Here is a 24226-nt window from a genome sequence, read left to right as displayed (position 1 = left end):
TGCTTTGATCTTAGCATCGTGACATTTGAGTTCCTCTTTGGTTGGCTTATATCCCAATCCAAAAGAAAATCTTTTCTTTGGGATAGGAAGTAAAAGAGATTTCTTTATTCCTATTCCCAAAGGCATCCTAGGAAAGTAACTACTCTTAAATAAGATGTTGTTTACTATTGGGGTGGAATATCGATCAAGCTTGAATGGTTCTTCAAGACTTTCCTCCATTTCTAATTTGCTAATTGCCTCCGTGGCGAATCCCCACATGTGCTCTTCATCATTGTCATGGTTTAATTCCAAAATGGATTGATCATTTATTGCTATTTTAAGAGGAGAAGCATGTATAGTCATAGGAAGACCTTGATAGTTCAACCTAATCATTTGGTGGAGCGAAGATGGTATTGGTCCAAGCTCATGTATCCAAGGACGTCCAAGAAGAAGATTGAATGTAGGTTTAATGTCCATGACATGGAATTCAACCATCTTTTGTATTGGTCCTGTGGTAATTGGTAGCTTAACAGTTCCACACACCGATCTCCTTGAATATTGTCATAGGCCCTAATGCTTTGTGTTATACAATGAAAATCTTTTTCTGGATTAAGACCTAAATATTTCGCAATTCGTAATTGGCATACGTTCACGGAAAACCCATTATCCACTAAAGTAATAGGGATGTTGTATCCCTTGCACCCCACAGTTAGATATAATGAATTGTTGTGGGTAGTGTCTTTTGAAGGCAAATAATCATTAGCAAAAACGATTGATTTGTCGGATTTTTCGCTAGTAAGCAAGTTAGTGAGATCTTGTGGAGTTGTGTCCGTACTTATGGACAAAGCAGTTAAAGCATTCATAAGAGAATTCCTATATTCTTTAGAAGTACTTAGGAGTTCCCAAATGCTAACATTCACCTTATATTAGCGAAGTTGTTTAACCAATGGATCTTCTACCTCAGGTGGAGGTGGTACTGGATTTTGAACTTGATTTTGAGTAGTTGAAGATCCATTTTGTTGCGTTTGATAAACTCGCCCAGAACGAGTTAAATGATCTATCTCGTTTGGGTTAGTTGTAGGGCTCGTGAACCAACTTTGTTCTAGAGGCTTTGAATGTGCCTCCATTTTAAGATGCTCCATGAGTTGTTTTTTATTCTATTGTTCATCCAAGGAGAGATTTGATAAATCTTGTGATTTCCCCAAGAAATGATCTCAATCAAGCACTCCACTTGTTTCGTTTCGGAGACAAGGTGGAGGTGGGACGGCGGCATACTTAGAGACATATAAGTCTTGGAAGTCGTCGTCCAATAACCCACACACTTCATTAGTTGCCCCTATAAGTTTTGTGGTTAGAGGCTTCCTTATGGGAGTGATATAATTCAAAGGACTGAATGTATCACTTCCCATATGATCCACATCAATGTTGAATATTCCCAATGGGGATATATTGTTATTAGGTTTAGGCGTGGGAATTCTCCCATCGTCTACTAGATCATGAATTTTGTGCTTTAGGACAAAGCAACGTTCAGTATCATGTCCAACACCTCTACGATAAGCACAATAGGCATTGCCATACCATTGAGGATTTCTTTTTTCTAGAGGAGTGGGTGGCGTTGGCCTTGTTGGTACGAGCAATCCTTTTTCATTTAGTTTTTACAGCAACTCTTTATAGCTCACAGGAACTTGTGTAAAACTCTTTATCTTGTCCACTATTGCATTGTGCTATTATATTGCATGGAAGTCGCAAATACATCAAGAGAGGATGAAGTGTTATTATTCCCCTTTTTGTAGTTATTCTTAGGTTGATGATGATGAGGCTTGCTTGCATTTTCTTTAGCAAGATCATCTTCAATCCTAAGAGGCATAGAATAGACCTTTTGAAAAGTGTCTAAACCAAGGTAGTGTAGATGTTTGTTGTACTTTTCATGACAATTGTCAATGAATTTTTGTACCAACTCGAGTTCAGCTGGCCTTTGGGCAAGATGGGCCGCCTTTTCTCGCCATCTACCATAGAAAGCAAGGAAACCTTCGTCATCACCTTGCTTAAGCATTTCAAGTTCACGTAAAGTTGATTTGAACTCTACGTTACTCTCATATTGGGTGATGAAAGCCAAAACTACATCTTCCCATGATGTCTTGAACTTAGAATCTTGCCCATAGTACCACTCTCTCGCGGCTGGGTCTAGAGATAAAGGGAAAGTCAAAACATAAAGCTTAGGATCAACTCCCTTTAAAGCCATGGTGCCAGTAAAACTCATTAAAAATTGGTCACCTTGAATATTGGCAAGTTCGTAGCAACGAATTTTTCTAGTAAAGTTAGTTCTGTAGGAGGAGCAAACTTTTCTGCGTCGAATTACTTGTTCCCCATTGTGGAACGAAGAACAAGCTTCTCCAACGACTTCTCTTTTATGGATACTTCAACCATCTTTTGTTGCAAAGCCAAAGGTTTGGCATTTTTCTTTTTAGCTTTTTCAAGTTTCTTAATTCTTCTCTCTTCGGCCTCTTGAGCCTTTTCCTCTCTCAAGTGAGCAATCTCTTCTTGGAGTTTCTCTATGGTTAACATTGTTGTTGGACTAGAGTGAATTGTTGAGGGAAGATGGTTTGAAAGGAGTGAATTGTTTGATGATAAACGTAGAATGCGAGTGCCCGGGAGTCTTTGTTCCCAAGCTTGGAAACCAGCCCTAAAGGAAGTACGAAAGGTTAAGGAAATCAATACCCTTGTTTAGAAGACAAAAAGAAGAAAAAAGGAAAAAAGAAAAGACGCAAGATGCATTCGAATAGATAACATCACCTTTAAACAATTCATTAATAATGATATTGTTTGTATGAGTCAATTGTTCTTGAGGAATCAAAAAGATCTCGTAACAGAAGGCGCACGCAAGTAACTAGGTTGCGCGCGCATCCCTGGCTCTTGCGCTGGTCGTGGTCGCGCAACTGAAGGAGTTGTGCGCACCACCTTCTCATGCAATTTTTTTTTTGAGCAATTTTTTTGTTTGTGTCTCTCTTTTTTTTTAACGATTTTTTTTTCATGATATCCTTCGAATGCGACTCGAAATTGTGAAGGGACAACTTCGCAATTGGGAACCTAAACCAAAACTAAAAAGGCTATCCTAAAACACGTCGCACATAGTCATGTAATCACATAAGCATACTATAAGTCAAGATTCACATAATGCCTTTCTAAGGTCGAAAGCTTGGGTGTCCAAAGGTACCATATATTAAGAAACGATGCACAAATCAGTCACTCAACGTGTTGACTCGTGACATAGCCCTCCCAACATTTTGTTGGCAATATTGGTGGGATGATTGTTATTGATTACGGGATAGAAGCCTCGTGTTGGCAACCCCTAATCAATACGCCAGTCCCCAAGGGTTATAGTGTGCTATGATTATGCATGATGCAATATTGCTTGTTTGGTTTTTACTTTGTGAAGAAGGAAGATATTGTGCGTTCAAGTCTCGCTCTCTAACCAAAGATTATCCAAGTTAATTCCCGTTACAACCCATAGGAAACCTAGTGTTAGAAACCATGGACCATAACTAAAAATTAATCTTGTAACCTCTAAGTCCCCAAAAGAGTCGCCACTGTAAGGAGGGTGTGCCCATCAAGGGATCCTTCTCCTTATATGCCCATGGTCATTTAAAAGCCTAGGACTTTACACTTGTTAGGGTGTATTAGGATTTGAATTCCTGACTGTTTGGGGGACCTTAAATTAGAGTTGATCCTATCATTAAGCTTTTTTGTAAAAAACTAGTAAGGAGTCGCCAGTGAGTTTTAGAAAAACTCACAAACCTCGTTCATGCCTTTCTCCCAAGTACAGTTCAAGAGATATTTAGCACGAATCGTAAGTTTACCCATGCCCAAATTGGTCTACTTATACCAGAAATGAGTTCGGGAGCGAGGGTACTAAAATAACGTTTCCTTTAGGGGGGAATCGTTATTTTAGCCCTAGTGCGGCCTCTACTAGCTCTTCCTTTTTCACAATTTCATTACCAAACAATATATGCAACGCGATACCTAAAAACTAATTTAGTCGATTTTATTTACAAGCATTTAATCCGTAGGAATTACACTGCAAAGTTGTTATTCTTTATTTAATTTATATTCGTGAAAAGAACAATAATAAACAATATTCGCCTTGTCTTAAGTGATCAAACAACAATTAATTATTCAATTCTATTCTTTATTTAACATAAGATGCTATGTGAAATTAATTAATTAAAAGTTTGTTTAAAATGGTCAAACAACACTAATTAATCAATTAAAGTTATTTAAATAATAAAAGAAAAGTGATTTATCTAAGTGATCGGGAATTTACCACTTTTCCTTGCTAGATCTTTGTTTAGAACACTTATGGACTCCTTCTTGTTCGGGAACCTCCACCGTAGTAACAAATAATAAAGGGGGTGAATGTTTAGGACAAGAGGGTTGAGAGTACACAAGTTCACAAAGTTTCTGCTGCCAGCGTTTCGGGTTATTTTCTGTCTGTTTAAGCCTCGTATTAAGCCTCTATTTATAGGGTATGGGTGCGTTTAGGGTTTTGAGTGTTCTGCCGCAACAGGTGTCGCGCGCATCTGAATGGGTTGCGTGCGACTGCCCAGCGCAAGTGATTTAGATGCGCTGCTAAGGGCTGCGCAACTGAATGTCTTCCGCGCGGTATTATGGTAAGATTCAATTTTATATTTTTATGAAATTCTGAATCTTCCGCGAGCGCATCACTAAAGGTTACGCTGGGTGTCACGCGCAACCTTATGAGTTGCGCGCGCCAGACCAGCGCGACTCATTGAGATGCACGCAGATTTTTCTGTGGCTACTTTAATTTTTAACCTAGGCTCCTCTAAATCCGGCAAAATTAGGTTTTAATCTCGGGCTTAAGCCTAATTATGATCGGGCTTATTTAATTTGGACTTTAATTCATTTTGTTTTGGGTTAGGTTAGTCATTTTGTATTCTTGTGATTTAATCAGTTGTCCATAAGTATTCTTCACGTTGATCCAACACAAAGATGGTTTTGTTTATCGTCATAGCACTTCCTCTCGGGACAGAAGGCCAAAAATAGATGTCTACAGCATGTCGGGCTATTAAATATAAACGTTAATTTGTTTAAGATATAAGTAGTAAGTAGTGAAAACTAGTACCGATAAAAGTCATTTAAGTGATTATCAAATCGAATTGTAGTAATAATCAGTGTATTATTAAAAACTGTTATTTTAAATTAAGGTATTGTTATTAATTTATCAAGTATTGTTATTGATTTACTAAGTACTGTTATTTACTTAAAAATAAAATTAAAAAAAAAAAAAAAAAACCTAACGTGACTTGGTATTGAGCGAGGTGACCTATATCGGGAAGCGGTCCATCATTCCCCCTATGAATGATGCTACTACTTGTAACTTGTTTCAGAAGAGAGAGAAGTAGGTTAGCTATTATAAATGAGGAACCTCTTTTTTCCATTTGGACTTTGATTAAAGCGATTTTTTTTTTTTTGTTTTTTGGCCCTCATAAATTGAGGAGCGCTGTGCAATTGCACACCCTCTTCTACAGGCCTGTTAAAGATATTGATGATCCAACCTATACATCGTTATGCATGAAAGTGTTGTGTGTCATTTTTTTTACTTAAAAACTGGATTATATATATGTTTTTCTTTGTACTTCATAATATATATACCTAGATTAGGTTCCGTGTCATGCACGGTAATATTCCCTTTATTATTAGTTTAAACTATATTTTATTATACAAAATTATTTAATTGCAAAAATAAGATGAAAAATTCAAAATTACAAAAATAAAAATTAAATTATACTCGTATCATACTACAAAAAATAGTGGATTATTACATGGACAATAATAAAAATAATTATGGATTACGCCATAAAGCTATATGTAGGAAAATTTATGGCATAGTATAAAACAAAAGAATAATATTTTTGTTGAATGTTTATAAATGGAATATAATTACCAAATATTAAGGGAAATATTATTGCATAGTATTAAATATATATTTAATAAGAAGCTTTGACAAACAAAAAAAATGTTGAAAGTTTTAAAAAGGAGGTGACACATACATATCATTCCTAGTTTCACCTTTAATATCACTATATAATAAAAATATAGTTACAGTTATAGATTTTTGCGTTAAAGTGATCAATTTAATGCAATAAATGTAAATATGTTTTTAAAAATTTTGTACTATTAATTAAATCCATTTGATTGTAATATATCTAGAAAAATAAAGCCATTTTAAACAAATAATATTAATATTAGTAATAAGAATCTTTGATTTCTATTATAATATATTAAATAAATATATATATTTTTATTGTCTTAAATAATTGTCAATAAAAAAAGATACAAAGAAAAATCATATTAATATAAATTAATTTTTGGAAAATAATATTTGGAGGGAAAAAACGACACCAAGAAGTGACATTTGTCATTCTCGATGTCTGTTTTAGTATTATGTTATTGACATGTGTAACCTTGTTAAATTTATTTAGATTTTTGGTTTCCAAATGTTACAATTTTTAAATTTGTATGTGTACATATATGTATATTTTTTAAAACCTATGCATTATAGTGCTTGTTGGTTGACAAAACAAAAGTGGAAAGCTAAACGACACAAAAACGCAAAAATAGAGGGAGTTGGAATTCATGGAAATATCAACTTCTCACAAAACTAAGATTGTACATAGTTTGGTCTAAACCGTAACCAAACCAGACCAAACCGTATTTTAGCGGTTTGGTTTGGTTTACGGTTTATAAAATTACACTTTGGTTTCGAATTTTTTGTAAATACGGTGTACGGTTTGGTTTGGTTTTTCAAAAATTATAAACCAAACCGTAAACCAATAAACCGTATTTTAATATTTATATAATTTTTAAATAAAAAAATTACTACCTTCGTTACATATTAGTTGCAACTTTCACCTGCACGGATTTTAAGACAAAATTTCATAATAGCTGATTAATGAATCAAACAATAGATAATTAAGGGTAGGAGAGAGAAAGTGAAGGTAATTAAAAAATTGAGCACCACCAACAACAGCAGCCACCCCGCAACCGTCACCCAACAGCAGCCACCCCGCCATCGTCGCTCAACAGCCTGAAACCACCTCCTCTCAGCCGGAACCACCCAGAATGTAACACCCCGTCTAAAACATAAGGCATGACGTTAGCGGAAATAATGTCGAGACGGAAATGTCACTCTAAAGGTTACCAAACTAAAGAAAATGATTAAAATATCTGAGATAAATAAAGTAAAGTGAAAGAAATCCCAAATGAACAATAAAAACTTCCAACGAGGGAGAACAATCCTCAAATCTAATAATCCCAAAAGAGTAGGTCCAAAGATAACTAAAGCAAGTCTATAAAACTGCTAGGAAATAAAGTAAACACTCTGCTCTCAGCCCAGACTCAACAGGAACTACTCTTCACCTGCAAATAACATTAAGGTTCCACAATCAGTGGGGAGTAACTAGTAGTTCTCCCAATACTTGTAGAAATACAAAGCTAAGTACAGAAAAGCTTAGACACTAGCGCAAAACTTAACAACATGCGGGAACATCAACTCAAATAATAATTAGCAGTTAAACTCGAGGAAAAAAAATAAAATAAAACATGGAATCATGATTATAATACAGATCAAGCATGTAAATATAACAACGTAAGAAAAATATTACCACAAGAATTCAGAATTAATATAGCAACTCAAAACAAATAGTAACTCATATAGACGATAATTAACACTTGTAAAGGTCCCTTCCCAAAACAATAGTATCTTTAAAATAAATAAATTTTAACCCTTTTGAAAATAAGATTTATAGTGAGGCAAGCATATAAAATATGAACGCCGGTGAAATCCGCAGCCCACCATCAAAGGTTTGTCAAGGCGAACCTACAGACGATTCCGCAGCCGTCTGCGTCTGAGAATGGCCAAACTCCCAGTTTTCCAACTCGAATTCCGCAGCCCGAGTAGTTCCGGACGACAACAATTAACCTAGAAAATACATCTCGAATTCCGCAGCCCAAGATGTTGGCATGTTCCAACCATTGAATTCCGCAGCCCAATGGTTGTCTTACACTCACAAAAATATATAAAATTTATAAACATACTTCTTTAAAATCATTTAAACACATTTAAGGATCATCAACCCCAATTTAAAGTATTGCAGGTCTTTACTCCTAAGACCAGAATTAAACAAAAAGCCCTTCCAAAGAGTTTAACTTCAGAATTCTTCAAAATATATAAAATAACTCATATATCATACTAAGGTGTCACTCTTATTGTCTAGATTTGGGTACGAAGCTAATTATAACAAAATATCACAATACACTCCGTACACAACCCTTGGCGAAGCGGTGCTAAAAACGGTGTGATTCTACTTTAAATCACGACGTCGACAACTTATTTGACACTTTAAAACCATTTTTTTTTTTAAAACTCCCTAGACACTCACAATATAAATTAACATTTGCTACTTGTTCATAGTATCACAGTACCAATTCATGAAAATAGATAAAGATAACCCCAACTTATCAATAATAAATAAAACTAGTTTAAATTAAATTACTCAAGGTACTATACAGTTTAAACACCTCACTCAACTAACTAAGCATGAACATTTCTTTAAACAACTTAGAATAGTACTAATAATATACGACTAACACCAAACATGAACCATCATTATTTATGCTCAATCAAAATTCACCCATGATTATACTATTGGCTAATGACGAAACCAACATTCTTAACATAAGTACTACGCATAAAAATAATCATGATAATACACTTAGACTTGCAGTAGCAACAATAATATGACATGAGCAATAAATCTTGGACTAAATTAATGTAAGTATACAACAAACTAATTTACTTGCTTTTGGAGTATTAATAAGTCAACAAGGCCATGAAATTTATCTTATAAAAGTAAGTGTCTAGTAACCACGCATAAACAAAAATGGCAGCACACATTAACATCAAAGTTCATCCATTATTCATGCTCACCGAAACAAAACGAGAACAAGCCACAGGTTTCAACCGAAATTTCATTTGTAATTGAATATGATCAAACAACAATATATACATATAATCATGATAATAAAGAAGAAAATACGTGATCTGCAACTGCTATAACTCACGCGAATCACTTCATCAAAACAGACTACAAGTTTAATCAAAACCGCAACCGAAAATTCAAACAAACTAATCCTAATTGCATCTAATCTTATCTTAACCCAACCATGATTTCTAGAGTAATGGAATAATGCTAGTTACCTCGATAAACTTCCGATAAAACCCACGAAACTAGTAGAACCCAAAAAGAACTAGTCCTCTTGATGACCTTGAATACCTATATAAAACAAGATTGAAATAAGAAGATGTATGTATAACAAACCATACAAGAGGGGGACGAAAAAGGGAAGGGTATAACCCATTAAACTTACTTATTTTCACAGCCAAATTAAGAGGGAAAATGAGATGATCCTTGCAACAATAAAACCCAGCAGCAATTTCACAAGAATTGAGGAAGAAGGAGATGTAACATGGAGGTGAAAGAAGGAAGAGTGCAAATACTTTTGAGAATTGATTCCCACGGTCAATGGGAAAGGAAATTGATGATTATTTTCTTAATGAGGGCAACAAATATAATGGGTTTGGGAGTTATAAGAGGCAAGAGAATATAAAGTGAAGGCAAGAATTAAGGGGAGCATTAACTTGGCAATTAAAGAGTCAAATGAAAGAATCCAATATCCAACTTTCAAAAACCAATTCAAATACTTGTATACTACTCCAATCCCACGCCAAAATCAGCCCAACACCTCCCAAGTTATAGCCCAAACATCGAAAATTGGTTCAGTCCATAAAAGTAACCTCGGTATAATTCGCCTCAACCGGCTCAACTAAAAACCGTAAATAAATAATTAACAAGTAATATTTCAAATTAGTTTTATACTCTTATCAATCATAAATTAAAAGTGTTATGATTTGAATAGAAAACAACATTATACACATAATAATTCAAAATTATTAGTTCAAAAATATGGGGTGTTACACAGAAACCACCCACGCGCAACTTCTAACAACCTAGAAACCACCCACACGCACATCGAACAACCCAGAAATCACCCAAAAACCATATTTAAGTGTAGAACTGAGGATTTTGTGAGGTTTTGAGAAGATTTCGTGATGAACTCGTGGGTTTTGTGAGCATTTCGTGGGTTTGAGAGCGACTGTGAGGAAATTCGTGACGAACTCGTGGGTTTTGTGAGGATTTCGTGGGTTTGAGAGCGATTGTGATGAATTTCGTGGGTTAGATCAGAGTGCGATTGTGAGGAATTCGTGGGTTAGATGTTAGATTGAGGTAGGAAAGTGAAATTCATGGAGGAAGGAAAGAGAAACTCATGGAAGAAGAAGAACCACTCATGGAAGAAGAAGAACCCAGAAGAACTACGATATTGAAATTTCACCAAATCTGGAAAATAGCAATGAATTGGTTAGATTCATTGAATGAAGTTGGTTGGTGAATAATTAATTTGTTGAGAATCATTAATTTAATAACTTTGGGTTAATGGTTAAGGTGATCAGATTATAATAGGTAATTGAGATTATGATTTTTTAAGTAAGGGTAAAGTAGTAATTTTATATGAAAAAATTTACCAAAAAAAGAAAGAAATAGAAAGTTGCAACTAATAGGTAGCACCTCTAAATGGCAAAAGTTGCAACTAATATGTAACGGAGGTAGTAATTATTATATATTATAAAAGAAAATAAAATAAAAAAAAAAAAAAAGACTACAGTCAGTACTCAATACTTTAATAGGTCATATTTTGCTGCCAATTTGTTGTTGCATGTATTATGAATTTATGATTGTTATGTATTATTTTTATGATGTGTTAGCACTTGATTAGTTGATTGTTATTTTTATTGTAACTTTGTAGTACAATTTAATCCCTTTGGGCTAATTATTTAAACTTCATCATAAATAAATGAAGTATTATTTAACAATTTTTAGAAAAAAATATCATCCCATCATAAACCCGCAAACAAAATCGCACCAAACCGTGTTATTACGGTTTGGTTTGGTTTGGTTTGGTTTCAATGCTAATATGGTTTGGTTTGATTTGAAAAATTGACCAAATCGTATTTTGCGGTTTGGTTTGGTTTAGACTCAAAGCGCACCAAACCAGACCATGTTCACCCCTACACAAAACATAAAAAGTTAAGGTCCTTTTAGTCCATTTAAATTTATGGAAATTTTAACTTTCCATTGTTAAACAATTTCAATGAATTTCATTAGGAAAATAACTTCATATGAATTACGACTTTCTATAGTAATATATTTCACATGTCAACCACTTGAATTGTAGAAAAACTGTGCAAGATTTTAAATGAGACAATTAGAATAAAATAAATCAATATTTGTTTTTTCTATTTTTTTTTTTTTTAGAAATTTGTTTTTTCTATTTTGGATAAGCCTAATTCTTATTTTATTTTGGATAGAAAATAAAATAATGTTGCTAAAGGTGGAGTTCCCCCACCCCCCTGAAAATATTAAGAAAGTAGTGGGACAACACCATGCAATGAATCAACGACTAAGTTGGTAACTAACTGTTATTTGCCCCCCACAAACACAAACCCTTTCATTATCATCAAACTCAAATACTAATACTAATATTCTTTCATTGAATTCTTCAATACTATTCCTCTTTTTTTTTCCTTCTTCTTGGCCTGTAATAACTTTTCTTCATACCCTCTTTGTCAAAACACATCAAATCATAACTTTGCTTCTTTACAAGTTTTAGTCTTTTTAAACCTGGTATATATTTTTAGTTTCTCTGCTACCTATTTATATACTTTTCTTCTATTTTTGCTGTATAAAATTTGTATTCTTCCATGAAATTTTTTAGTTGTACTGCATGATTGTTGTAGTGTTTTTGCTGCCATCGATCAACTAGATTTTAAATCTTTGTGTGTTTTTAGTAGGGTGCAAATTTAAATGGGGTGCACTAAAGAATTTTGGCTGTGTAATTTAAGGTAATTTGATTTTGTAGTTCTTGAAAACTAGAACAGAAAATTTGTATGCACTACATAACCTTGACGTTCAGATTTTGGTCAGATTCCAAAACGTCGAAAAAGATATCATCAAAATCATATGACAGTTTTTTTGTTGGTTATGTTTCATCTAGGATTTTTTTTTTTTTTTTTTTTTAATTTAATTTGGGTGGATGATCTAAGGATTAGAAGTATGTTTTCTTCAGATTTTTAACGAATAATCAACAAATTTGTTTAACTTTTGTATAACAACCAGGTGTTTGACTACATCAACGGATGCGAAAATGGGTAGAAAAGGTAACTGGTTCTCTTCAATGAAAAAAGCTCTCAACGGACCGGAGGTGAAGGAGATTGTTCAGGTTTGTCTTATTTTACTCGTCGTGATAAACCAGTTAGTCAACCTTATTAATGGATTATTACAAATGTTACAAGATTGATGTTTTCTACTTTAATTTTCAGGAGTCAGGAAAATCAAAGAAGAAATGGTTTAGGAAGAAAAAGAGGTCTGGTCTTAACACAACACCAACAGACACTGCCCCTGCAACAACGGCGTTACCTCCTCAGCCAACTGTGGCACCGGTGGTTGTTCCTGCCGCTGAACCAGCAAAAGTAAGTAGTGCAGCAGATAAGGAACAGAAATTAAGTAGTGCTGCAGATAAGGAACAGACGAAACATGCCTATAGTGTTGCTATAGCAACTGCAAAGGCTGCTGAGGCGGCTGTTGCAGCTGCTCAGGCTGCTGCAGAGGTTGTTCGTCTGACAGTAGCTACTACACCTGTTTCTGGCAAGTCTGAGGAGGAAGTTGCAGCCATTAAGATTCAAACAGCTTTCCGAGGATACATGGTATGTTTTTTGTTAAAATTATTATGATCACAGAACTCAGGGTAAATAAGATGGTAATTTTGTTTAGATTGTAAGCATATTAAGTATTACTCTCTTCGTCTCAAATTATATAATAAGCCATATCTGATTTAGGATCATTTTCAAGGGTTTTTAAACTCATCACCATATTCTTCATTATAATGACTTGGTCTATCATTGAAATTCTTATGAAGGTATCATTATGGGAATATTTGAAGTTTTTCTTTTTTTTTTTTTTTTTTTGCACGAACCAAAATAGAAATGTATCTTTTTCGAGGTGGAGTGACTCCTATCATGTAAGGAAAAAATAAATAAAAACGCTTCATACCATGATGAGCTTTTTTTCATTGCCTTTATTTTTTTTTATAGGGGAGGAGAACATTACGTGCTCTGCGAGGGCTGATGAGGTTGAAAGCAGTAATGCAAGGACAGGCAATCAAACGTCAGACTACAAACACTCTGAAGTCAATGCAAACATTAGCACGAGTGCAGTCTCAGGTACATGAGAGAAGACAGAAGATGGCTGAGGAAAACCTGGCTCGTCAGAAACAGATTCAGCAGAAATATGCAAAAGAGCAAGCCAAGGAACTTGAAAAATCACAAGTATGCTCATCCATCACTATGATTTCTGCAATTTTGAGTCAAACTACAATAATTTTCTTGTTTTTATAGTATTATGCTGATGAAAAAATGTGCTGAGCATGTTGCAGCAAAACGGTGATGGTTGGGACAGCAGTAGAAAGACAAAGGAACAGATCGAAGCAAAGTTGCAAAGCAGACATGAGGCTGCCATTAGAAGAGAAAGGACTCTGGCTTATGCATTTACCCATCAGGTAACGACTTAGACTTCTTTCCCGCTTACATGCCCAGCAACAATGCCCAAAGAAAATGAAGGATTTCAGGGTAGAAAATGCAAAATTTAAATCGCGCTGACAATGGAGAGGAGTTAGTGAGTCATGTACACAAGGTTTACCTATGTCGTTATGCAAAAGCATATTTATCAAGCGTGTAAACTACTACATGATTAGGCGTCTTCTTTTCGTACAACTAAGATTGTTTTTTGATTGAGCTAGGCTCAAACTTGGTTCAATTAATAAAAAATTTGGTTCATTTACATATTTATTTCTCCTGTACTGTGTGTTCTATACTTCTATTCAATTTTATTTCTAGATAGTGAGCTATATAACACTTTTTAAAACAACTCTAAAATTTGACACATTCATGTCCTTTAGAAATTGTTTAATTTCTTTTACTTAGGAAGAGTGATAAAAATAGAACACCTTAATAATTTGCAAAGTAGCTGTAATATGCAAGGTAGTTAACAGGAGAATAAGAGCAATCCAATAGCTTAGTTTGCCAACATAGCTAAATGAAATCATATGCTGTACAGCAAGCATGGAAGGCATCATCAATGTCTGCACACACGTTGTTTATGGATGTAAACAATCCCCACTGGGGATGGAGCTGGTTAGAACGATGGTTAGCTGCTAAACCATGGGAGACCGCAACCACTCCTGAGAAAGACTTTAGCAATGATAACTCCCCTCGCATTATGGCCTCCTCAAAGACCACTTTGTCTGGGAATCATGAGCTTACAAAAGCCTATTATGGCCGTGAAAAGCCTTCCCCAACATCCATTCGAAAACAACCCCGTTCTTCAACTGGTGGTCGCTTGTCCACTTCCAATGCTCCTTCAAAGTCCACTGCAGCAACCCGAAACTTGAGATCCCCAAGCCCAAAGATGAGCCCAAGGAAGAGCGTTTGGGGTCCAGAAGATGATGCAAGAAGCACACTGAGTATGCAATCAGAACAATCAAGGCGAAATAGTGTAACAGGTTCATCTGTTAGGGATGATGAAAGCCTAGCGAGTTCTCAAACTGTTCCAAGTTATATGGCTGCCACTGAATCTGCAAAGGCTAGAACACGATTTGGAGGTGAATGCAAGAGGGAGAAGAGTGTCACACCCGACAGAGTCTCTGTCAGTTCAGCTAGGAAAAGGGCTTCTCAGCCTGCTTCTCCTGCACGATCAAGGCGGTCTACTTCCTCAGATCATACTTAGAACCTAAATGAAAACACAATTCTTAATTTTAAAAATAACTGATTTTGATTTTACTACTCCCTTATTTATATCGGTTTGTATTATTGCTGATAAAGTACGTGTTTGCTTGAGGCTGGTCATTAGTCTATTTGGCATAGTCTTTAGAGCTGTATGTTTGTTAAACCTTTTGGTTTCTTTATTTTACATTGAGGATAAAGCATGATGATTTTGTAATCAATAATCACTGGCATTTATTTCTGAGTTTGACTGATACAGCAGGAACTACTATCTATAACAATGTAAGGCAGACTGGTGTTAGAGATACACCAAAACAACGAACACAGCTTTGCTGATTCCTACAGCATATGCTTTTCATCTCCTGCTTTTGATTGCAGAAACATACTTCGTACATTGTTACAATATCAGCAAGACTAATTGGCTTCAGGATTTTCAAGAGCAGGAACTATTATTACCTTTACCTGCCAAATCTGAATTCTAGTAAATAACAGCAAATTCTTTATACCCAGTACAGCAGCGCAATGTATACTGCATTTCTACCACTTGGAAGTAAAATCACGCGATCAGTCAATGCCACAGCCCACAGCTGATCATCCCATAGCTTAAGAGCAGCTACTATGTGTTACCTGCCATAGAAACAATATGATACAGCCACGTTTATTCTCATTGCACAAAGTTCAAAACTAATTTGTTGGAACATTTTTCCGTTAGAATTGGATACATTATAACAACAAATAAAATCGCAGAAAAAATAATTCCTTATGTCCAACTTGCATAACGTATTATCGTATCAATTTAAATTCCCATGTAGATTCTGATGCAGGGATTTATTCTTGAAATCATCAGAGAATTTTTGCAGCACTTGTGCACTTGACAGAGTTGACACTGGCCAAGGAAAAAAAAAAAAAAAGAGAGAGAGAGAGAGTACTGGCATGACAACTGGATGGTGTAAGGCAATCTTAGCTCAATTATCTATGGACCACCCCCCTCCCTTTTAACTCCTCTCTCCTACTTGCTGACAAGCTCTCCAATGGTTCATGGGATTTCTAAAAGCTCTACTTCAGTGTCACTCCTAAGATCAAAATTCAAAAGCCTCACATCTCTTACTTTTCCGCCCCTTATGGAGGTCGAGCTTTTCCCTTCTACTCCCTCAGCATTAGTGGAAAATTCAATTCAAATCTTACATTCCACGCATTTGGAACTCCGGAAATTTTAAAAATAAAGCGCCTATTTCTCTGAACTTATACTGTTTGAACTTACGTGAACTTAGTTTGTTTTAACTTATCTGAGCTTTTTCTTCTTTGAACTTATCCTATCTAAAGCTTATTTTGTTTGACATAAAATAAATATAGATCAAAATAAGATGAAACAAACAAGCCCTAATAAATGTTAATACCTTGACCTAATAAAAAGAAAGTCTATGACAAAAAACAGTGGAGCATATGAAGAGTAGTCCAAGTATCTGGTTTGAATCTAGATTACATCCCTACATTGAGTAGTGACCTATCTTTAGTTATATGCACACCAAATATCTACCTTCATTGCAAAAAAAAAAATAAAAAAAAAAATTAATATAGTAATACCTCTTTATTCTTTTCTTTAAGGGTTAAACTTTGATCGGCATATAGTTTGAGATGATTTAAGTGACTTTAATATAATAAGATGTGAGGTAGTTGTTAGATTAAAATTTTTTTAAAAAGAATAAAAATAATAGTTAATAGATTGAAAAGCGCGTGCACACACACACAGGAGTAGTAAACTAATTTTATTATAAAAGAGCCTAATATGTTACACACACACACAGGGAGTAGTAAACTAATTTTAGTATAAAAGAGCCCAATATGTTGGGTAGCCCAAATAAATCAATGAGCACACTTTTATTTAAGGCTCCCTAGGGTCTGTTAAGATTAATAGGACCAACAGACACTGCAGATTCATGATATTTACTCTCACAAGTAATCTGAAATTAGTACATTAAAACCTGACATGCATATCTATATTGAAGATCATAGCCAAACTCAAAGACAAAAGTAAATAGAACAACGTTGAATCCTAAAAACAATAACTATAATCAGAAATTCTACACAAAACCTATATTCCATTATACCAGAATTATAAGCAGGGTTAGTAATGTTTAATTATTCTAATTATTTATACATGTTATAAAGTGTTAGGCATTAACAGGCTATCAGTTCATATTATTATCAAGCCTCAATAACAAGGTTCCACATAACATAAAAAATCAGACCTATATGACAATTATGCAGACATCCACCAAAAATAAAAAAAATAAATAAAAAATTTAAAGGTATATACAGAGAATTCAGCTGGAGTTCATCAACTGTACAGAAACATTTCTCGTCAGAAGTGGGTGTAAAAGGACTAGTATAGTAGAATTTAACTGAAAAGAAGGGAAAAAATACCTTATTACTTTCCAGAGCATTGGCTACTGCATGGGTAACTTGTTCATCAATCTGGTTGGTGCACTGCTATGCTTTCTGCTGAAGTGGGTGTAAAAGGAGGTCAGCTTCCTCAACGAGGATTCGGGCAAAACTCATCCAAGAGCAATGGACAATCTTCAGCTGCACTGCAACCAAGATAATCCTCATATCCACATCAGCCAGAACTTGTGAGTTGAAAAGTTTTGTTGTGCTCTCTCTATGACTTGTTTCACTTTTAAATACATAAGATCCTCTGCAAACCTTCGACTCTATTGAATCTCAATTCTCCAGAGCTATAGATCGACATACTGACAAAGAAGGTGCCAAAGTTCCATCTTCTGATCTCTCATCATGATCAATCTCAACAACTGAAGATAAAAAAAGGTATAGTTATGGATCAAAAGGCATGTGAGATGGATAGATAAAATCATTACTACGATTTTGATGAAAAGACAAACACTGAATTCTAGAATGTAACTGTGGGACAATTTACAGTGTTTCATACTCACCAACCTTTCCACCACTATCAGATTTAGCTTTTTAATTGCGATGTGGCAGAATCATCTAGTAATACAATGAGCAAGCTAAAGCCAAACAACTCCTTAAAAGCTTCTGAGTATTGAACTATTCACACAAAACTTTATCCTATTAACATATTTGATGAGAACAGTACCCCGGAACATTTATCTCATTAGTTTCCAACCGTAGCCTAAAAATATCAAAACTATGCCTTTGACGCCATTAGCACTAGAAGCATTCCCACCAGAAACAACCGCTCAGAAACAAGGACCAAGCGTCTAAAGCACAATTTGCATACAAAAGGCAGATCTCAAGGTGTTCCACCGTTCAATAAACAACACAACTTACTAACACAAGGCTTCTGACTATCAGAGTCCTTGAAATGTTGCTTAAGCTACCCAATACACATAATCAAAATCATGTTTTCTTATATTCACTATAGTACTTCCTTCAACCCAAAAAGTATGCACCAAGTATAATGTACACAATATAATTTTTGGTTAAGTGGAATTAATGAAAATGTGAAATAGTGGGACCGCACATTTTTCAATGGGCCACATGACCATAAATATAGAAGAGCATTCTTCTAGGAGGTCCAAAAAAGGAAAATTGCGCATATATTATTATAAAAATTAAAACTAATAATCCCACATTTGCGTGGTCCTATCAGAACAATCCCACATTTGAGTAATCGCAAAGCCATCCCACCCATTACCTATATCTTCTCAAACTAGACCCTTGACCAGTTTCGTTAGGTTGGTAACAAATTGAGGGAGACATTCCACGTGTCGCTTTCTAATTGGTTTTTTTATAATAAAAAAAGGGAAATTATCATTGATACACCCCAGGTTTGGGCTTTTATCAATGATACACCTCCTTAGGTTTTAATTATTAGCAGTACACCTATACTTTCAACTAATTTACTACAGTAAGCAATATTGTTTTGGTATCAAAAAAAAATTAACTATAAGAAGCATTCCGTTAATTAAACGTTAGTAATAGGTTAATGACTTCCAATTTTAACTCCTTCCTTACTTTTCCTCCTATATTTAAAGTAACCCACCCACCTCTGTCATTATATAAACGAAGCCCCCTCATTTGCTCTCATTTAAGCAGCAGCTTCTTCATTTGGTACTCAAATTAGCCAAATGAATAAGACACTTCATAAATTAGAGCAAAGAAGGGGGCTTCATTTATATAATGACAGAGGTGGGTGGGTTACTTTAAATATAGGAGGACAATTAAGGAGGGAGTTAAAATTGGTCAAAATTGCAAGCCATTAACCTATTACTAACATTTAATTAGTTGCAAGTACAGATGTACCACTAATAATTAAAACTTAAGTAGGTGTATCATTGATAAATGTCCAAACCTAAATAAAACTCTCCTAGCTAGCCTTAGCCTTCCCCTTCCCTTTAATTTTCCTCTTCTTTGCCTGAACCACACCCCCATTGCTACCCCTTTCCCCGCCGAGCTCCACCCCCCATGGCAACCCCCCTTCCTTGAACCCATCTTCACCGCCCTTCCCTATCCCTTTCCTCTTCTTAGTGTTCTCCTTCCCTTTCCTCCATTGAAGCGGCCTATGGTGAACTTTCTCTTTTGAGGTTCGATTTACTTTTTGCTCGTAAATAGAAAATTTTTCACAATCTAGGACCAAACCCACCACCACCATTACAGAAACTTATAAGGTAAGATGGTGGGGTTCGGTTTAGGGCTGGGGTTGGGTTTTCATGGTGGGGGTGGTTATTTTAAGGGTGGGGATTTTTGTAGTAGGGGTGGTGATGTTAATGGTGGTGACGGCGACGAGTTGGTGGGTGTGATTGGAGTGGTGGTTGTGGTTGTGGTGGTGGTGGTGATTACGGTGGGTTGCCATAGAAGGGGGTGATGATGTGGGAGGAGAGATTTTTTTTTAAAAAAAAAAAAAGATTTTAAACTGTTAAACAGATTATAGGTTAGATAGCTTGTTAAAAGAAGATTGGTGTCAAAGTTGGGATTGTGTTGGAAAGATCGAGCAAAGGTGGGATTAATAGTTTCAAATTTTTCAATATTATTTAGGGACAAAAGAAGTAACTAGTAACTACATGCCAATATAATTGTCATACTTTCTTTTTATGTTTGTCCCAGCTTAACTATCACACTTTCTTTTATGAAATGGACTTACTAATATTTTATTAACTCTCTCTTCCTATCCCAAATACAAAAGTTTGGGTCCCCACACCCTTTCTCATTCAATTAAAATAATCAAATATTTTACATATACATATACGTTGAGACAAATCTTATAACAACCATGACTAAATAAATCACAAAAAAAAAAAAAAGAAAAAAAAAAAGGTCAAAACAACTTATGTTAATAGTATCCAAAATATAAACATGTCAACTAAAAAGAAATAGAGGAAGTTAATAGATAACACAACAAGTTACTCCCTTTGTTTTTTTTTTTTTTTTTGCCATTATATAACTTTAATCATTAATATTTTTGATTTTGTATTAGTATAAATTATAAAACGTTGATATTATGAAAATATACATTATAATTAATTCAACAACATAGTGCAAGACATAATTTGTTTGTTACACATTAGTTAAAAATACAAGTAAAGGCCACTAAATGAATATTTTAAAAGTTAAACTGTTGCAATAAAAAACGGAGGGAGTATCACATAAACAAGGTTGGTGTGATAATTATTTTGGGACGAAGGGAGTAAATCCTTTTCTCAATGCTAATCTCTTGAAACTAGTAGAAATTTTTAAACACTTTGCAAGATCAAGCTTATTTTTCTTGATAAAAAAAATAAATAAATAAAAAAACCAACCTCAACAAATACATAGAACTCCACAATTTATTTATCAATGATAATCGCCATTAACACTCACTTTGATTTACTTCTTCAAGACACTCCATACGTTTTTTCAAAATGAAAAGCTAATTAGCAAAATAGTTAATTCCTTCGTTTTTTTTAGTTGCACAAGGTTTGTCTATTTGTGATATAACCCTTGCTATTGTTTTGATTGAGAAACTCCCTCCCTTTTGGAAGGATTTTCGTAACCAATTGATGCACAAAAAGAAAGACCTTACCCTAGAGGAACTTGTAGGTCACCCGAAAATAGTTTTGCCTTATTTAAATTGTTTTGATTTTTTTAAGAAACCTTCAAACATAATTGCATAATTCAAGGGAATAATTTCTTTACTTAAAATCATGTCATCAATTCACAATAAATTAATTAAACCAATCAGAATTTAATAAAAAAAATAGGAAATAAAAACTAAGTTAAAAGTGGAATACATTTAATAAAAGTAGATCTTTTTTAAACGCCCAAAATAGTATATGGGACTAACAAATTGAAACGGAGGGAGTAATATATATTAACACCTATAAGTGTAAAATTTGTTTAAACATGGTGAATTTGTTTGTAAATTCTAAATTAATAAAATATATTATCGAGTTGCTCACGAGCTTATAACTCGTGCTCGTTAACATCTCGAGTCGAGTTTTGACCGAGCGTTGATCGAGTGGAGCTGATATGCCTAGTAAGCAATCTTTTACTGCTATGTCTACTATGGAATATGAACTTATTGCTCTTGAACTCGCAGAGGCATAAGGCATAATGGTTGAGGAACATGCTTGCTAAGGGAAAGCCAGCTCCTTCACTTGCAATTCATTGTGATTCGCAAGCTGCGATTGCTGTTGGAAACACCATGCCTACAATGGGAATAAGAGACACATTCGTCTAAGGCATAAAGCTGTTAGAAATTTGTTGTCCAAAGGGGTGATATCACTAGACTATGTAAAGTCCGAAAAGAATGTTGTGGATCCGTTGACTAAAGGCCTATGTAGAAAACTAGTTTTGGAAACATCGGAAAGGATGGGGCTAAAGCCCGTTGTATGAATTGTAAAGCAATGAACTCCTAGTCACTATAAGTTCAAAGGGGAACATTATATAATAATTCGGAAGCACAATTTTATTTTTGTTCATCCCTAGATGTCTGTTTTGTGCCTTGCTACAAATGAGTAAGAGGTTGAGCATATGGCTCTTAATGAACCCATATCCATATTTTTGGTGGTGTGTTGTAGGATGAGATTTACTTACTTAGGTGTGGAAGTGTGGCCGCTTCCTATGAGTATTTCATGGGCTTATACTCTAGAGCACCTATGAGCATCCAGGCTCGAACGTATTCCAGAATATTATACATGGTCAATTGTGTGACTCAAGTGATGGGTTCCTAACCCCCTATTAAGTTCAAGACAAAGGTCACTTAGTAGGAAAGGGATCATAAGTTAATGTTCACTATGTGTCAATTCAAGTCGCGAGACATTGGCACTCTAGGAAGCTCGGACTCGGGTACGGGTGTCGGACTCGGGTATGGGTCCAAGTGTCAGACTCGGAATATTATAAAATTAAGGATCCGCGGACACGTTTTAAAAGAGTCCATATTTTAAATTTGGACTCAGGGACACGGCAATTTAAAAAATATTAGAGTTGAAGGTAAGTAAAAATAGGTCAAAGTAGAAGTTTAGAGTAGTACTTATTGTTCAGCTTTTAAAAAAAATATAATAGTACTGTAAAAAAGAAAAGAAAGAAACAGTAAATAAGATTATAAATCACGTGAGTTTTTCACCCACCTCCACATTCACTATTTCAATTTTCAAGACTGCCTACCCCACCCACGTTAAAAAAAATAAAAGAAAACAGAAATTGCAGTTGAAGTTGAATGGTCGAGAACTCGAGACTCAAAGAACCAGTTTTCAGTCGCCGACAAAGAAATCCAGCAACTTCTGGGTGTCAAACTGCTCGTTTTTCACTTTCGATCAAAAACCCTAAGGTTAGGCTCTAGGTTTGGTGAATCTGTCCTCCTATTTTAGATCTAGGGTTCACAATTGGCGAGTCCACTTTTTCACGCAAGGGTCCGACCCAGATTTCGTGTCCGCACCCGGGTCGCGTCGTGTCGACACGGGTACGGCTGGGTGTTTGGGCGAGTCCGAGCTTCGCAGTTGGCACTTATGCAATTGTTTGTTTTGCCAGAATTCATCTTTTTTCTTATTTTCTTTTTCATCTTTCTTCTTATTTTCTTTTTTCTAAGCTTCGAATCTATAGGGGGTTGTTGGAAATTCTTGATGAAAAACAAATTTAAAAAGTGGTATAAAAGTAAGATAAATGTCCCACATTGAAAGAACAAGAATGCTCTCCCATGTTTCAATATTGTAGTACCTTAGTCCTACTTAGTTGATTAAGTGGGAAGTGGGTTTTTGACTATACCACACACGCGCACGCGCACCGAGCCAAGCCGGGTCGGGTCGGGCCTCGGAACTTGGTCTTGGGAATGCAATGCGTGGGTGGGCTGTTTGGAGAAACTTTTATCTCTTTTCTTTACTTTGGTCACAGAATATTGTCAATTATATTTCGGCTATTACAGTTTAATTAGCCCTTGATTATGGCTAATTAATTCGCAGAATTATTCCTTGCCGTTTTAGTGTAACATATCTATTCGCTTGGCTAAACGAACCTCGACACTTTCTTGTGGTAACCGTTGATTGTTTCTTCCCTATAAATACCTATGCTTTCATCGGTCATAACACAATCACAATTACTCTTTTATCTCTAAAATCACAAACACTCTTATCTTATTTCTAGGCAAACATTCTGAGTTATAGTCGGGTTTGTGAGTGCACACAAACTCCGGCGTCGTGCTTATCCTAGAGGGCGACCACTTTGCGTCTACTGCACCAGGAGGTAGCGTGAAATCATCTTTGTGGGTCAGTGGTTATCCACGACGTGGCTACTATCATTTGGTTTGCATCCCATTGAGATAAGTTTTTACTATTTTTTTAGCATATAAGTCTAGCATGCACAATCCGGACAATCAAACATCAAACACGAAGCTATGGATCACCAAACCTCTAGAGTAATATTTTAAGCAATTAAGAGCAATCAAAACAAGCATTGAAAAAAACAACAAAAAAAAATTTTATTTTTTACCAAAATACACTATAGAATAGCAATACAAATTACTTCATAACTCATAACTAAGATCAGATAACCAAAAGCTTTCTTTCTTCTTTCCCATTTTATTTTATTCAGATCTAAATAAAAGTACTAGAAGCAATGTACACCAACCAAGATTTAAGGATGTAAACCAGTAAACCGAATATTATGTTTTAGCAAAATCATTTAAAAGAAAAGCCTAACAAGACAAAGAAGTCAAAGCTTCTCACATGTAAATAGTATAAAAGTATATAAATATTTGGCTTTAAATATATTTATTTCTCCCTCAATACAGCTTCTTCATTACAGTTAATCATTTAATTAGCTCAT

At 35.0% G+C, this 24226-nt stretch overlaps 1 protein-coding gene and 1 long non-coding RNA gene across 3 annotated transcripts; one reads left to right on the top strand and one right to left on the bottom strand.

The window, feature by feature from the left end:
* Positions 1–7219: 7219 nt before the first annotated feature.
* On the bottom strand, positions 7220–9658 carry LOC145572338 (uncharacterized). The gene is made up of 3 exons (XR_014096794.1): positions 9427–9658; positions 9257–9332; positions 7220–7416 (listed from the first exon to the last, which is right to left on the bottom strand). It is a non-coding gene; the product is annotated as an uncharacterized LOC145572338 (long non-coding RNA).
* Positions 9659–11719: 2061 nt separating this feature from the next.
* Positions 11720–15174, top strand: LOC145572337 (protein IQ-DOMAIN 2-like). Of its 2 annotated transcripts, none has more exons than XM_081631322.1 (6): positions 11720–11798; positions 12291–12393; positions 12494–12877; positions 13265–13498; positions 13606–13728; positions 14286–15174. In XM_081631322.1, the coding sequence occupies exons 2-6, from the start codon at positions 12319–12321 to the stop codon at positions 14952–14954; spliced, it is 1485 nt and encodes a 494-aa protein (XP_081487448.1). In that variant the 5' UTR covers positions 11720–11798; positions 12291–12318; the 3' UTR covers positions 14955–15174. The 2 variants fall into 2 exon arrangements, with proteins under 2 accessions (XP_081487448.1, XP_081487447.1); XM_081631321.1 differs by lacking the exon at positions 11720–11798 and adding an exon at positions 11979–12016.
* The last annotated feature ends 9052 nt before the right edge of the window (positions 15175–24226 follow it).

This window comes from Chenopodium album, chromosome 12 (assembly GCF_948465745.1).
Source record: "Chenopodium album chromosome 12, dcCheAlbu1.1, whole genome shotgun sequence".
Taxonomy (NCBI): domain Eukaryota; kingdom Viridiplantae; phylum Streptophyta; class Magnoliopsida; order Caryophyllales; family Amaranthaceae; genus Chenopodium; species Chenopodium album.
This window is presented reverse-complemented; position numbering and strand designations above follow the sequence as displayed.

Excerpts from the sequence above, each read along its gene's own strand:
- LOC145572337 (XM_081631321.1), top strand. The coding sequence starts at position 11,979 with ATGGGGTGCACTAAAGAATTTTGGCTGTGTAATTTAAG. Across the intron at positions 12,878-13,264 it reads CAGCTTTCCGAGGATACATG|GGGAGGAGAACATTACGTGC; the intron begins GTATGTTTTTTG and ends TTTTTTTTATAG. Across the intron at positions 13,499-13,605 it reads AGGAACTTGAAAAATCACAA|CAAAACGGTGATGGTTGGGA; the intron begins GTATGCTCATCC and ends AGCATGTTGCAG.